At 39.0% G+C, this 14,667-nt stretch overlaps 1 protein-coding gene across 1 annotated transcript in view; it reads right to left on the minus strand.

Annotated features, from left to right (window-relative positions):
• Positions 1–14,667, minus strand: part of LOC148305064 (neogenin-like) — a 54,785-nt gene that overhangs the window by 3,853 nt on the left and 36,265 nt on the right. Inside the window, exons 24-31 of the mRNA XM_088267286.1 lie at positions 14,018–14,124; positions 11,478–11,627; positions 10,457–10,627; positions 8,104–8,240; positions 6,444–6,564; positions 5,970–6,102; positions 3,556–3,677; positions 403–522 (exon numbers count right to left, since the gene is read on the minus strand). Coding sequence (XP_088123412.1) covers positions 403–522; positions 3,556–3,677; positions 5,970–6,102; positions 6,444–6,564; positions 8,104–8,240; positions 10,457–10,627; positions 11,478–11,627; positions 14,018–14,124 — 1,061 coding nt within the window. The remainder of the gene's footprint in view (positions 1–402; positions 523–3,555; positions 3,678–5,969; positions 6,103–6,443; positions 6,565–8,103; positions 8,241–10,456; positions 10,628–11,477; positions 11,628–14,017; positions 14,125–14,667) is intronic.

Below are 14,667 nucleotides of genomic sequence, written 5' to 3' on the forward strand. Positions count from 1 at the left end.
CGTTGGGTAAGTGAGACTTCTTAGGAAGCGATTCGACAATCAGTAATTGGAATAAGATAGTGTCGAGCAGGCATCTCTCCCTCTCTTCCTCATTCTCAACCTTCTCTCTCCCTCACCCTCTCTCCATCTCTCTCCCTCTCCCTCACTCACCTTTCAATCTCCCTCACTCTCTCTCCATCTCTCTCCCTTTCTCTCTCTCCCTCTCTTCCTCCTTCTCTTCCTCCTTCTCTTCCTCCCTCTCTCTCTTCCTCACTCTCTCACTATCCCCCTCCCTCTACCTAACCCTCTCCCTCTCTCTTACTTTTCATTTCATAAGAAGTTTTTTATTACGTTACAAATGAGTACTTGTCACTCTTGCAGAATTGCACTTTTTGTAGTGCGCTGCGCGTCACCAACACTTACCTTGCTGCAGCCGGTTGATCATGGCCGCGGTGGCACTGGGGGAGTGGTTGGCCGGGAGGGCCGGCACCAGCGGCTTCTTGTACGGCGATGTGTTGGTCGGTCGGATCGTCACCGACACGGCTGCGAACAAATCACTCGGTTAACACCACAAATATAGAGTAGAACTCCTCTGTTACCTTTGGAACTGCAGATATGGTCGTCATACAAAAAAGTCAGATTTTTATAAAAGATAGAACAATCCTTATATGTGGAAGTCCTCACCAAAACGTGACATTTCCATTATAAATGATTTTAAGCAAAGGAAGACCGAGAAAAACATGGCACGATCAGGTATGCCAAATACTTGAAAGTGGTCAGGTTAGGAGTCGTAACAATCGGCGGGTATGTATGAGGAGATCCATGAACGTGGAAGAGGCGAAGAATGTTTGCAAAGACAGAGTGGTGTGGCGTTCTATTCTCTCTGCCTACCCCTGCGGTGAAGCGGCGTGATGGTTAGTTAGTTTTTTTTTTAGGAATTCTAGTTTGTAAAATTGTCACGTTTTGGTGCGATTGAATGATTTAAAATTGTTTTCCTGAATGTTTTTTGTGTGTGTTCTCCACTTTACGTATGTGTATCGTACGTATCTTCATACTGTTTTTTTGGGTGATTCCATTAGTTGTTATTTGGGGCTGGTATGCAATGAATAATAAAAATAACATTTAGGATTTTTACGGAGCGTGTAGAAGTTTTTTTAGTGAGAGTATTTCAATGTTTTTGAATTAAAATAAACCCTGATGATGACAAAGTTCTTGTCGAAACCGGTAGGTTAAATTGTATAAATAAAAAAGTGGTTATAGCAAAGTTATTTAATTTTATAATGATTTCATATTGGTTTAACATAGGATTGGTAACGTTTTGTCGCAACTTTAACCATTCCCTCCGGTGCTAAAATAAAACACGCATCCCAGAGTTGGGTAGTCATTACACGATCAAAAATTAGCAATTTTAAATCGGAAAAATACAGACATTCATAGCTAATCCCCTTAATTAATTATAAATGAAGTAAAAAATTTAAATAATTTATATTTATTTGCTGAAAATATTAAAAAACCATCTGGCAACGCTCACGGAACAAGCATAGGTCCACTCCTGTCGAAAGCTCAAGAGCTACCTAGCCAGAGAACATTGAGCTTTGAGCTCCTCACGCTTGCACAGTGTAAGTATGCAAGAGTGAGATGCGAATATAGTGTCGCGGTTCCCGCACACTCTTCACGCGCTGTTTATACGCGAATTTGTTTCCCATATTCACAAAATACCTCTGATGTACCCGATAAATCCTGATTATTATAAATATTATTTTTGAAATGAATGCGTAAATATGTTATGGAGGAATACCTAAAATCTTAGAATTATATTAATTATACAGTTAAACCTCTATCCATAGTTTTTAAAGGGACCTATTGAAATTAACTATGAATGCGGGAAAACAATGAAAGCGGGATTAAGAAGTTTATACACAAGGAGATGCTACTGAGTGAAAATACTGTCCTCCCAATCTGAATAACCATTGGTGGTAGGTTCAAATTCTAAGAGGAATACAACGTTTAGATGTAAATAAATGTATTATGGGTTCTAGTTGAACACCAACTTAATTTAACAGAAGGGAAGCAAGATGAAAGCGGATTACTTTTAACACAAATTTATTCAGTTCTAGAAAATTACAATCAAGAAATATTTAAGAATAATCGGGTGATTCTAATGTGAGAACAGTTGAAGGACGTGTCGATCACTGGACGGGCGGTGACGAAATGTAGCGTTCTGGTTCCCGTTCGGTGCGAGCTCGGTTTGGGTGTTCGGTTATGCTCGTTCATTCGATTGTCGAGTTGCCACAGCGTGTTCGATTATGCTCGTTCATTCGATTGTTGTGGGTTGCCACAGTATTTATTTTTTGAAAAATACAAAGTTGAAATATAAAACAGAACCAAAAAATATTAAAATAATCTGTGATCGACATTGTTTTTTTTTTCTGTTTTATTTCCGTAAGTCAACAGTATGTTTTCATCTTTGCAAATATTTTTTTTTGCCAACGAATGTGCGTCGAAGAAAGTTTTCAATCTTTCAAAGAGTGTGCATGCTTCTGAAAATACAAGTACAGGCAGCAGCCTTTCTTCATCAATATCGACCTCTCCTGCTGTATCCGTCAACCTTGCGTCACATGGGCTTTCGATAGTTTCTATCCCACACGTTGGAACATTGTCATCGAATGTAACAACATTGAAGAGAATGTTAAAAAAAAACAGCCAAAATATATCAAATATGCAGCGTAATTCTAACGATGAATGCGGTAAAATGGTGATAGATAAACGATCGATGCGATCTATTTTTGTATGAAGTGAATTCGGGGTAGAAGAAATAAACGACACATCCGGGAAAACGATTATTTGAGGGACGATAGATAGAGGTTTCACTGTATTTACAGAGATGTTATGGTTATTAGAAGCAATGTGTACCAGGTACACAACACCAGCAAGGGAAGGTTAATTAGGATTTCGATAATAAATAATAAATCCCTTACCGCACCCCAATGGTGCATAGGGCACTGCTTCATATAAACGCAGTGTTATCTCGATCGTTTACACATGAAGGAAAGGGGATCAGCCCTCCACGTCAGGTACCAGTCCAGTGTAATATTGAATAAATATTAGAGTGAAAAAATCACTTATATTTATTAAACCCCCCTGGGAATCGAGCCCGGGACCTCCAGAACGGTAGCCGAGCATGCTGACCATTACACTACAGAGGCGGACAAAAATTTTGATAGAATACAGTAAACAGAACAGATTTGCATTCAAAGGATTTTTGTGTACAATATTGGAAATGTAACTTTTAGGCGAGGACTTCCACATTTATAGTAAAGTAAAACTGGCAGTACACAACGTCTAGAGTCCCAGTACTGACTGAAGTATAGCATGGAGTTGGCAAAAGAAGGATGAAAGTAGACTGAATGCAGTCGGAATGCCATCTCTCAGTGCGGCAAAACCATGTATGGTAGATGTTCCAATGCTGATATAAGGAAAGGGCACAAGGCTGAGATAAACACCATCCAGCAAATTAACACATTGTTTTGGCTCGTTCATCCAACGACGCCTGGCCGCGTGCTTGCGTGGTCTTACCGTGATGGTGCGGCGTGTGTGGCGCGTCGCTGGGCGGAGGCGCGGGCACGCTGAAACTGCGCAGCGGGTGTACCGGAGCCCGGCTCAAGCTGCCGGCCGCGCCCGCCTCCAAGCTGTCACGTCTGCAACACATATTATTTATTCACTTATCAAACTTTTTGTACAGGATATATAACTAACTAAGTAACTAACCATCACGCCGCTTCTCCGCAGGGGTAGGCAGAGAGAATAGAACGCCACACCACTCTGTCCTTGCAAACCTTCTTCGCCTCTTCCACGTTCATGCATCTCCTCACACATACCCGCCGATTGTTACGACTCCTAATCTGACCACTTTCAAGTATTTGGCATACCTGATCGTGCCATGTTTTTCTCGGTCTTCCTCTGCTTCTTTTCCCAATTACATTCGCCTCATAAATTTGTTTTACCGTTCTTTCCTCACTCGTTCGTTCCACATATCCAAACCACCTCAACAGACCTTTCTTAATTTTATCGATAATGCTTATCTCAGCTTTGCATTCCTTCCTTATTTCACTATTCGAACATCCATCATACATCGTTTTGTCGCACATTCTTCTGAGAGATGGCATTTCGACTGCATTCAGTCTACTTTCATCCTTCTTTTGCCAACTCCATGTTTCACTTTCATACATTAGAGTTGGAACCAGGACTCCGTTGTGCACTGCCAGTTTAGCTTCCGCCGACAGGTTTTTATTTGCTATAACTGGATATATGACACTATAAAATCATTAATTGTCTTGCAATGCCATGTTAACAGATTCTTCCTACATATTACTTAAGTATCTAGAATTGTATAGCTATATAAGGACCGTCAGTCCATTTAATCTTCACATTCGTTTGAAAGTGCCATAACTAGGCGAAACAATTGTCACAATTTTCCTTTTATGCGTTTCTAACAATAAAATACAATTCAGTAGACTCAAAATATCAGCGTTTGATTTTAATATTTAATATATAAATTAAAATAGAGTTCTACAAATTATATTATTTTTTGACATCTCATCAAAGATGAAGAAGAATATGGAAGTCTGGGCATTTACGGGGCTGACGACCGCCATCGGCTGGTTTAAGTGATCACTTTACACACGTGTAACATTCACCAATTCTACCCATTATTGACAACCACACTACTCAAATTCTCGGAAGTTCTATATATATGAACCAATTTAGAAACCTTGTTCTTGAATCACTAGAGCTTCACTAGAGACATCTATTGGTGAGATGTAAAGAAGCTTTTTTTACTAAGCAGAAACTCTTTTATTAGTATGTGAGGTCCGAATCCTGGATTATAATCACACACATGAAAAAACGCCAGAAAATACCATTTTCATTTTTATTATTTAAGCTTATAATTTGACCAGATAATTTATTTGAACAAGTATTTGGACACACTCAAAATGTTCTACAAATTAAACGCCAAATCTACATATAAATATTAATAAAAGTAAAACACTCGTCCACCTCCATAGTGTAATGGTCAGCACGCTCGGCTACCATTCTGGAGGTCCCGGGTTCGATTCCCAAGGGGGGTAAAAATAAATATAAGTGATTTTTTCATGGTAATATTTATTCAATATTACCATGGACTGGTACCTGAAGCGGAGGGCTGATCACCTTTCCTTCATGTGTAAAACGATCATGATAACACTGCGTTTATAAGACACAGTGCCCTATGCACCATTGGGGTGCGGATAAGGGTTTTATTATTATTATTAAAACACTTTATTAATTATTTACAGATTTGGCGTTTAATTTGTAGAACTCCATTTTAATTTACGTATTAAATATTAAAATCAAATACTGATTTTTGAGCGTCAACTAAATTCTTCTTCTTCATCTTCTTGTGCCTTATCAGATCCCCCCGACGTTAGCAACAACTCTGACGAAGGCTTCTCTGTCTTGCGCGACCCGGAACAGCTCCCCCACATGTCTTATCCCGGTCCAATCTCTTATATTGCGCAGCCAAGATGTTTGCCGCTGCCCCTTAATTTTTCTACTAAATTGTATTCTATTATTAAAAACACTTGATTGACATAAAAATTGTGACTAATATAAGAGTTTCTGCTTAATAAAAAGCTTCTTTACATCTCACCAATAGATGTCTCTAGTGAAGTTCTAGTGATTAAAGAACAAGGTTTCTAAATTGGTTCATATACATAGAACTTCCAAGAATTTGAGTAGTGTGGTTGTCAATAATGAGTAGAATTGGTGAATGTTACACGTGTGTAAAGTGATCACTTAAACCAGCCTATGACGGTCGTCAGCCCCGTAAATGCCCAGACTTCCATATTCTTCTTCATCTTTGATGAGATGTCAAAAAATAATAAGAAAAATATGGTTAAATTTCAACATTGATAAATGAATAGCCATTAGGGACTGATACGAGTACTCACGGAGGATGCAGGGCTTCGTAGGCCACGTAGTGCCCCTGCTCGCGCTCACGCGCGTCGGCCGGGAAGCCCTCCGAGGCGGGCGACGGGGAGGGGCACGCGGGGGCGCCCGGCGCCACGCACGACATCTGCGAACCTGCCCGCAAACACACACATCAACTCAACATCTACCATACGGTGGACTCTCTTCATCAACTTAACATCAACAATACGGTGGAATCTCTTCAAAACATCCAATTTGGTTTGTCAAATGTCCGATTTGGTGTGTAAACTTTTAATTTGATTAGTAAAACATCAAATTTGGTTTGTTAAACGTTAAACAAAGTGACATTTATATCCAATTTGGTTTGTCAAACAGCCAATTCCATATGTAAAACATCCAATTTGAAGTAAAAAAAACCTGTAGAATTGAGAGTCTACAGTAACTCATTGGTGGTTGCATAATTTACACTTTACGGGGAAGCCAGCTGAACTTACAGGACATGGGGGAGATGCCCATGGCCGGCATGGGGTGGTGGTGGCCCAGCGAGCTGATGGAGGACTGCGAGGGCAGCGTGCCCGACATGGAGCTGCCGCCGCCCGACAGCAGCGGAGTGTTCTGGAATAGAGACATTTCAACGTTCAAATGCTTCTCAAGGATTTTCTTGTAATTTTTTTTTGTTAGACCCCGGATATTGATCATTCCGACACTTATCGACTTCAAATGTTGATATCTCGACATAGAGGAAGAATATGTATGGAAGCCTGGGTATTGCAGGGCTTGCCACCTGACACAAGCTAGTTGAAGTGATCACTTTACACAAGTGAAACATCATAGAATAATGTATCAACTATGTAATTTTTTAATATTATTTTTTTAACATCTTATCAAAGATGAAGAAGAACATGGAAGTCTGGGCATTTACGGGCCTGACGACCGTCATAGGCCGGTTTAAGTGATCACTTTGCACACTCTTCATATTTTTTTCCATATTCTTCTTCATCTTTGATGAGATGTAAAAAAATTATATTAAAAATAACTCCTACAATTGGAGATAATCCAGATTTGTGAACAAGCATTTGGACACACTCAAAATGTTGTATTTTAAAATTAAATTAATTGATTCGGCAGTCACTTGTGGCAAAAACCTATCCATTTTTATTTAGTAAACACATACCACTACTTCTTAAAATCCACCGTGACACGTGTTTCGATGCATTCCGCATCATTTTCAAACACCGTATGCGAAGGTAATTCTAAATTTTAAAAATAACTCCTATAATTGGAACAGAACGTGGAAGAGGCGAAGAATGTTTGCAAGGACAGAGTGGTGTGGCGCTCTATTCTCTCTGCCTACCCCTGCGGGGAAGCGGCGTGATAGTTAGTTAGTTAGTTAGTTAATAATTGGAGACAATCCAGATTTGTGAACAAGTATTTGGACACACTCAAAATGTTGTATGTAATTCTTTAGCAACCGGCACATCTAGGAGTTCCAAAAATTTTATTAGTGAAATTGTCAATCATGTGATGTAGAATGGTCGGCTGTCCAAACTCAAAACACAGTAAGGGACATTTTTTTTGTATTACGTTTTTTTGCATTTTTGGACTAAGTAGATTCTACTTAGTCCAAAAATGTAATAATAAATAATGATAATAAAACCCTTATCCGCACCCCAATGGTGCATAGGGTACTGTGTCTTATAAACGCAGTGTTATCATGATCGTTTTTACTTATGAAGGAAAGGTGATCAGCCCTCCGCTTCAGGTACCAGTCCATGGTAATATTGAATAAATATTACGGTGAAAAAATCACTTATATTTATTTTTACCCCCCCTGGGAATCGAACCCGGGACCTCCAGAACGGTAGCCGGGCGTGCTGACCATTACACTACGGAGGCGGACAAAAATGTACTACAAAAAAATTTCCCTTGCTGTGTTTTAAGTTTGGACAGCCGTGGTGAATGTAGCAAGTGTGTAAAGTGATCACTCAACCCATAAAATGAGTGACCATAAGCCCTGTAAATGCCCAGACTTCCATTTCTTCATCATCTTGGTTGAAATATCAAAATGCATTTTCTTTTAATCTGTAAAATAGGGTAGCAAACATCCCGACAGGTGACGGAGGTAGTTGTCACGGATGCGGGTCGTCACGTCACCTGGTCCATGCCGAGATGGTGGCGCGAGGTCTGCGCCGGGACGGGGTACTGGCTCCGGGGGTACATGGGCCGCATGCCGGGAGGGATGGCGTCCGGGTTGGAGGAGCTGATGCTGCAGGCGTTGATGGACGACATCGCTACAATGCAAACAGAAAATCAGTCACTTTTTTCTTTATTTCAAATTCTTACAAGAAAAAGTTCAAAAACATATATGATAGATATTAATACAACAAAAAATCCCGCAAAGCCTGCACATGGCCTGTGTGTATAAATGCATTTTATTTAAGTTTATTATACATATATATATATATATATATATATATATATATATATATATATATATATATATATATATATATATATATATATATATATATACATATACATATATAAGTTTTGTGTTTTTATTATTTACGCAATTATTTCAATTTCATACTATTTCTGTGAGCCTTGGCGGCTCATTATTAAAAATGGGTATCAAATTGTGGTAGAGTGGGTTTAAACCGAGAAACTCCCGGGTTCGATTCCCGGAAGGGGTCAAATAAATATAGGTGATATTTTCACTCTAATATTTATTCAATATTACCCTGGACTGGTACATGAAGCGGAGGGCTGATCACCTTTCCTTTATGTGTTAACAATCAAGACTGCGTATAAACGCAGTGCCCTATGCACCATTGGGGTGTGGATAAGGTTTTGAAGAAGATTGCTGTCGAAGAATAAATAATACATCATATCGCTCACTCCTTTCAAGAACGTCATAAATCAAAAATCGACAATTTTCAGTTGTGCATGTTTTCGGAATGCCCAGAAAATGTACTATATCCCACCAAAAGCGGCATATTTTTAACTTAATATTTACCCGCTACAGGGCAGAAAGAGTTGCTTTTGCATTTTGAAGAAAATGTATTGTTTAATTTTTTTTTTAAATATATTAAATATTTTTAAAATGGAGATAAAACCTTCAGGTTTTACCTAAAAATATCTGTTGCACAGTAAAAAGTTCAATAAGTGGCTTGATATTTATTTTTAATACATTGTATTATATTTTTAAACTTTAAAAACGTTCTCCTGAAAAATCAAGTTTTTCGATTTATGACGTTCTTGAAAGGAGTGAGCGATATAATATTGGCTTTCCTTATTATCATCAATTTGTATATAATTTGTTTTTCTTTTAATGTTCAAGTACTATCTGCCCTCTGATTGCAAACATATAAGGTATCAAATTTTGTTTTGGTGTTTTAATTGAATCTGTGTTGGGAACAGGAGGGATAATCTAGTGTGGGCCAATCGGTAACTTGTCAGTATTTGCTCATTGCTCGGAGGAAACCACGTTGCACTCCTCAGGAGAAGCCGGACTGCTGACTGTCCTCAACAGGCCTTCCGTTCCACTAGAAGGGGGTTCGGCATTTTGTGTACTAGCTTGGAACAATTTCACTAGTCTGCTTTTGGTTAGTTGAAAGATTTCGCTTTTTTTCTGTATTTGAAGTTTAAATAAATTTCATTTCATTCGAACCCTTGTCCGCACCCCAATGCTGCATAGGGCACTGCATCATATAAACGCAGTGCTATCTTGATCGTTGACACGCGAAGGGAAGGTTATCAGCCTTCCGCTTCAGGTACCAGCCCAGGGTAATATTGAATAAATATTACAGTGAAAAAGTCACTTATATTTATCAGACCCCCCTCTGGGAATCGAACCCGGGACCTCCAGAACGTTAGCCGAGCGCGCTGACCATTACACTACGGAGGCGGACATGAAGTTCAAATAAATAAAATAAAAAATATATAAAAATTCTTGAACCTATTCCAGGGATTCATTATGTACGGATAATCTTGCATTATGTTATATCTTTTTCTCTTTCAAAGACCTTAAAATAAACAATATATCGTATCGCTCACTCCTTTCAAGAACGTCATAAATCAAAAATCGTCAATTTACAGTTATCCACGTTTTCGAAGTGCCCAAAAAATGTACTATATCCCAGCAAAAGAGGCATATTTTTAACTTAATATTTACCCGCTACAGGGCAGAAAGCGTTGTTTTTTGCATTTTGAAGAAAAGGTATTGTTTAATTATTTTTTTAAACTTACTAAATATTTTTCAAATGGAGAAAAAACCTTCAGGTTTTTCCTAAAAAGATCTGTTGCACAGTAAAAAGTTCAATAAGTGGTTTGATATATTTTTTTAATACATTTTATTATATTTTTAACTTTAAAAACGATCTCCTGAAAAATCAAGTTTTTCGATTTATGACGTCCTTGAAAGGAGTGAGCGATATAACATCACATCGGAGCACCCTTCAAGAAAATGTTACTATACAAATCATCCAAAGTTACCATCAGAACTTACAATTGTCCCGGTTATAATGGTCTACGGACAACATGGGTTTCGGCTTGGGCATCACCATCCTGGTGCCCGACTGGCCGCCTGCCGACAGCAGGGCAGAGTTGCGCGACGAGGCCCCGCCCGTGGAGGAGCCGCCGCCCAATGAGGGCTCCCGGCGGGTCGGCGACGAGGATCCTGATTGGTCGACAGAGTGACGGTGGAGCGAAACCAAAAGAGAAAAAGCGGGAGTGAGCCAAAACAAAAAATGTGCGGTGCGGGGGACAAATCATAAGAGTGCAGTAAAATTTTTATGATATTCGACAGTTAGAGTACTGAGAACTAATGAATTTATAAACAAAATGATTAGTATGTACTTGATCATCAATTGTGTGAAGGCGAAATGATTAGTATGTACTTCATCATCAATTGTGTGAAGGCGAAATGATTAGTATGTACTTCATCATCAATTGTGTGAAGACAATATGATTAGTATGTACTTCATCATCAATTGTGTGAAAGCGAAATGATTAGTATGTACTTGATCATTAATTGTGTGAAGGCGAAATGATTAGTATGTACTTCATCATCAATTGTATGAAGACAATATGATTAGTATGTACTTCATCATCAATTGTGTGAAGGTAAAATGTTGAGTATGAACTTGATCATCAACTGCGTGAAGGCAAAATGTTAAGTATGTAAGTACATATCAAGTGATCATCAATTGTGTGAGGGCGAAATGATTAGTATGTACTTGATCATCAATTGTGTGAAGTTAAAATGTTAAGTATGTACTTGATCATCAATTGTGTGAAGTCAAAATAATAAGTCCTGCGGTCCAGATTTTTGGACACGAGATTGGAGTGCAATGATAAGGGTGAAGGACACAATTGCTGTTTGGGAAAGGAAATGAGGGAAGAGCAGTAGGCAGCAAAGGGAGAATAGCGGCAATGACAAATTACATATGAAATGGTAAAAAAATAAGGCAAGGACAAATTACACATGAGGTGGTTATGAAATAAGGAAGCCCGTGTTGACGACTTACCGACATATGTGGGCACGTAGTGTCGCTTGTCTAGCGAGGAGCACGGCGGGTTGGAGTGCCCCGACGGCAGCGCCGTGTCGTACTCGCAGCTGTCGCGAGACGGGCGCGGCAGCGTCATGGACGACACGCCCGACACGCCGTCGCCCGAACCTGGCGATACCAATCGAAGGTTAACTGAGTAATGTGTTTGCCGTCCAGCGTTAGATCGCTAGTCGTCAAGGTTGACTTTCTTTATTTTTCACCGTACACTTAACAATATTGTGCCGACACTGAATTATCCCGTGCCGAGGGCACATTTTACAATATTTATTTCACAGATGTCGGAGAGTGTTACTGCTAACGGTACTGGAACACTTGTGACGAGGAAGACGGAAACGCGCAAATGAAGACAATTGTTATATTATTTTTTGACATCTCATCAAAGATGAAGAAGAATATGGAAGTCTGGGCATTTACGGGGCTGACGACCGCCATAGGCTGGTTTAAGTGATCACTTTACACACGTGTAACATTCACCAATTCTACCCATTATTGACAACCACACTATTCAAATTCTTGGAAGTTCTATATACACGAACCAATTTAGAAATCTTGTCCTTGAATCACTAGAACTTCACTAGAGACATCTATTGGTGAGATCTGAGATGAGACTTCCATATTCTTCTTCATCTTTGATGAGATGTCAAAAAATAATATGAAAATAACTCCTGGTATTGGAGATAATCCAGATTTTGTGAACAAGTATTTGGACACACTCAAAATGTTATAAGACAATTGTTTATTTATAAAAAAAATCAAAGTTACAAGAACAAAGGGACACAAATATAAAAAAATTACAAAACACAAGGGCGAGAAGAACAAAGCGACGCCAATAGGAACAGAGCGAGCGCGGCGTATATACGTTTCGAATATTATTCAATATGAGCACACAAAAATTTGTCCGCCACCCCTTATATACGATTTTAGAGGAGTTACATGTCTTCTTCTTCTCCGTCTTATTCCTCATTGCTGAGGGTTGTGACCCTTGCAGAAGCAATGACTCTTCTCCAGTTATCCCTTGACTGCGCTGCACGTAGCGCTCCAACCACCGAGGTGCCTGCTGCTGCCTTAATTTGATCGGTCCATCGTGTGGGGGATCTTCCTCTCCCTCTCTTTCCCTCCAGGCAGGATCTAGGATCACAACTAGTCGTTCCAGGCTATCCTCGTTGCCACGCGCAACGTGTCCAAAGAACTGGAGAATCCGTCGGGTACAGATATTGGCCAGAGTCAAGCTATCCAAGCGTAGTTCCTGACGAATGGACTCATTGGTGCGAGCTACATGTGGTGGGGACAATATTATAAACAAAATAAAAGTCGATGAACTGCGTCTCCTTGTTCTTCTCGCATACATTTAATAAATAATAAAACCCTTATCCGCACCCCAATGGTGCATAGGGCACTGCGTCATATAAATGCAGTGTTATCTTGATCGTTTACACATGAAGGAAAGGTGATCAGCCCTCCGCTTCAGGTACCAGTCCAGGGTAATATTGAATAAATATGACAGTGAAAAAAATCACTTATATTTATTTTACCCCCCTTGGGAATCGAACCCGGGACCTCCAGAACGGTAGCCGAGCGTGCTGACCATTACACTAATTAAAGAAAACACTTCGTTTTTTACCACTTGAGTTTAATTATAGACTACATGTTTCAGAAGCTAAACTTCCATCATTCAGGTCTGTATAATAACTAAAATATAAAATATAAAATTGTTCTATAAATAAGGATAGGGGGAAAGTAAGGGGAAGGGGTTAGTCAAGGAACGGAGTTTGAAAACAAAGGAAAAATTGAAAGCAATGGCGAAGAATTTTGAAACAATATATTATTTAATAAATTATTATTAGAATTCAGGTTTTTTTGTATTTCTAAATTTTCAAGATAATTCATAATTTGGCCTTTATATGGAACAAGGTGTAATAATTTTAATTTATGGGAGTGAAATGAGTGATTAGTATCTATTATATGATTTGCAAATTCCGAAAAATAATTACTAACAAGACCGCTTTGATGTTCTTTAATTCTAATCTTTAAATTTCTCGCAGTTTGGCCAATATATTTTCTATCACAATCTCCACACGAAATTTCATAAACACCACTTTTTTGTAATAAATACACTACACCATTACACTACGGCAGCGGACATTTATGAATACTATTTTAATACATAAATTATTCAAAAAAATACACAGATTTTGGAAGAAACAGAGAGAATATAGTAAAGCGGAAGTACATTTATCCTGAAGAGGAGAAGGTGGACATGGTTGGGACATGTCCTTAGAATGCCACCTGAGAGCATCAATCCCTCGTGTCTCTTCTTCCAACCCCGAGGATTCCGGCGCCCATTCACCGACTATACTCAGCGGAACTTCCAGACGCCGGACTGACCTGGGAGGAAGCCAAGGAGATGGCGCGTGACAGAGTGGCTCGGAGACGTCTCGTGTTGGCCATGTGCTCCACCTAGGGAGCGAACATGGAAAGAAGAAGACATATGCCCTTACCTGATGTGCTGTGATGAGATTTGTCCATCTGCTTGAGCTCCATCTGGTCGTGGTGGATCCATAGGTCGGGCGGTTTGATATTGGAAGCACTGGACTTCTGGTATGTGCTGGAACGTTCAACAAAATTATTGATGGGGAACTATTGGAGCTCCCTGCGGTACACCACCGGTAATCATTCATTATACCTTGCAGTGTGCCTCAGGGACTTCTCTGGTACCTTTTAAAACACCTTACGATCAGTTTTTCCAAGGCAAATAATGCCTAGTATATATTTTTTAAATTGTGATGTCAGTATTACAAATTATTATACTAAAACTTGAAGTAAGATAATTGTACAATACTAAAACTTCAAGTGAGATCATTTTACTAAATCTCAAGTAAGATAATTGTACAATACTAAAACTTCAAGTAAGATCATTGTACTAAATCTCAAGTAAGATAATTGTAATTGTAGTATTGACTAAAACTTCAAGTAAGATCATTGTACTTAATCTCAATGTAGTAAGATCATTGTACTCAAGTAAGATAATTGTACAATACTAAAACTTCAAGTGAGATCATTGTACTAAATCTCAAGTAAGATAACTGTGTAATACTAAAACTTCAAGTAAGATCATTGTACTAAATCTCAAGTAAGATAATTGTAATTG

This window comes from Brachycentrus maculatus, unplaced genomic scaffold, assembly GCF_059751285.1.
Source record: "Brachycentrus maculatus isolate JH-2025_06_01 unplaced genomic scaffold, ASM5975128v1 h1tg000288l, whole genome shotgun sequence".
Taxonomy (NCBI): Eukaryota; Metazoa; Arthropoda; class Insecta; order Trichoptera; family Brachycentridae; genus Brachycentrus; species Brachycentrus maculatus.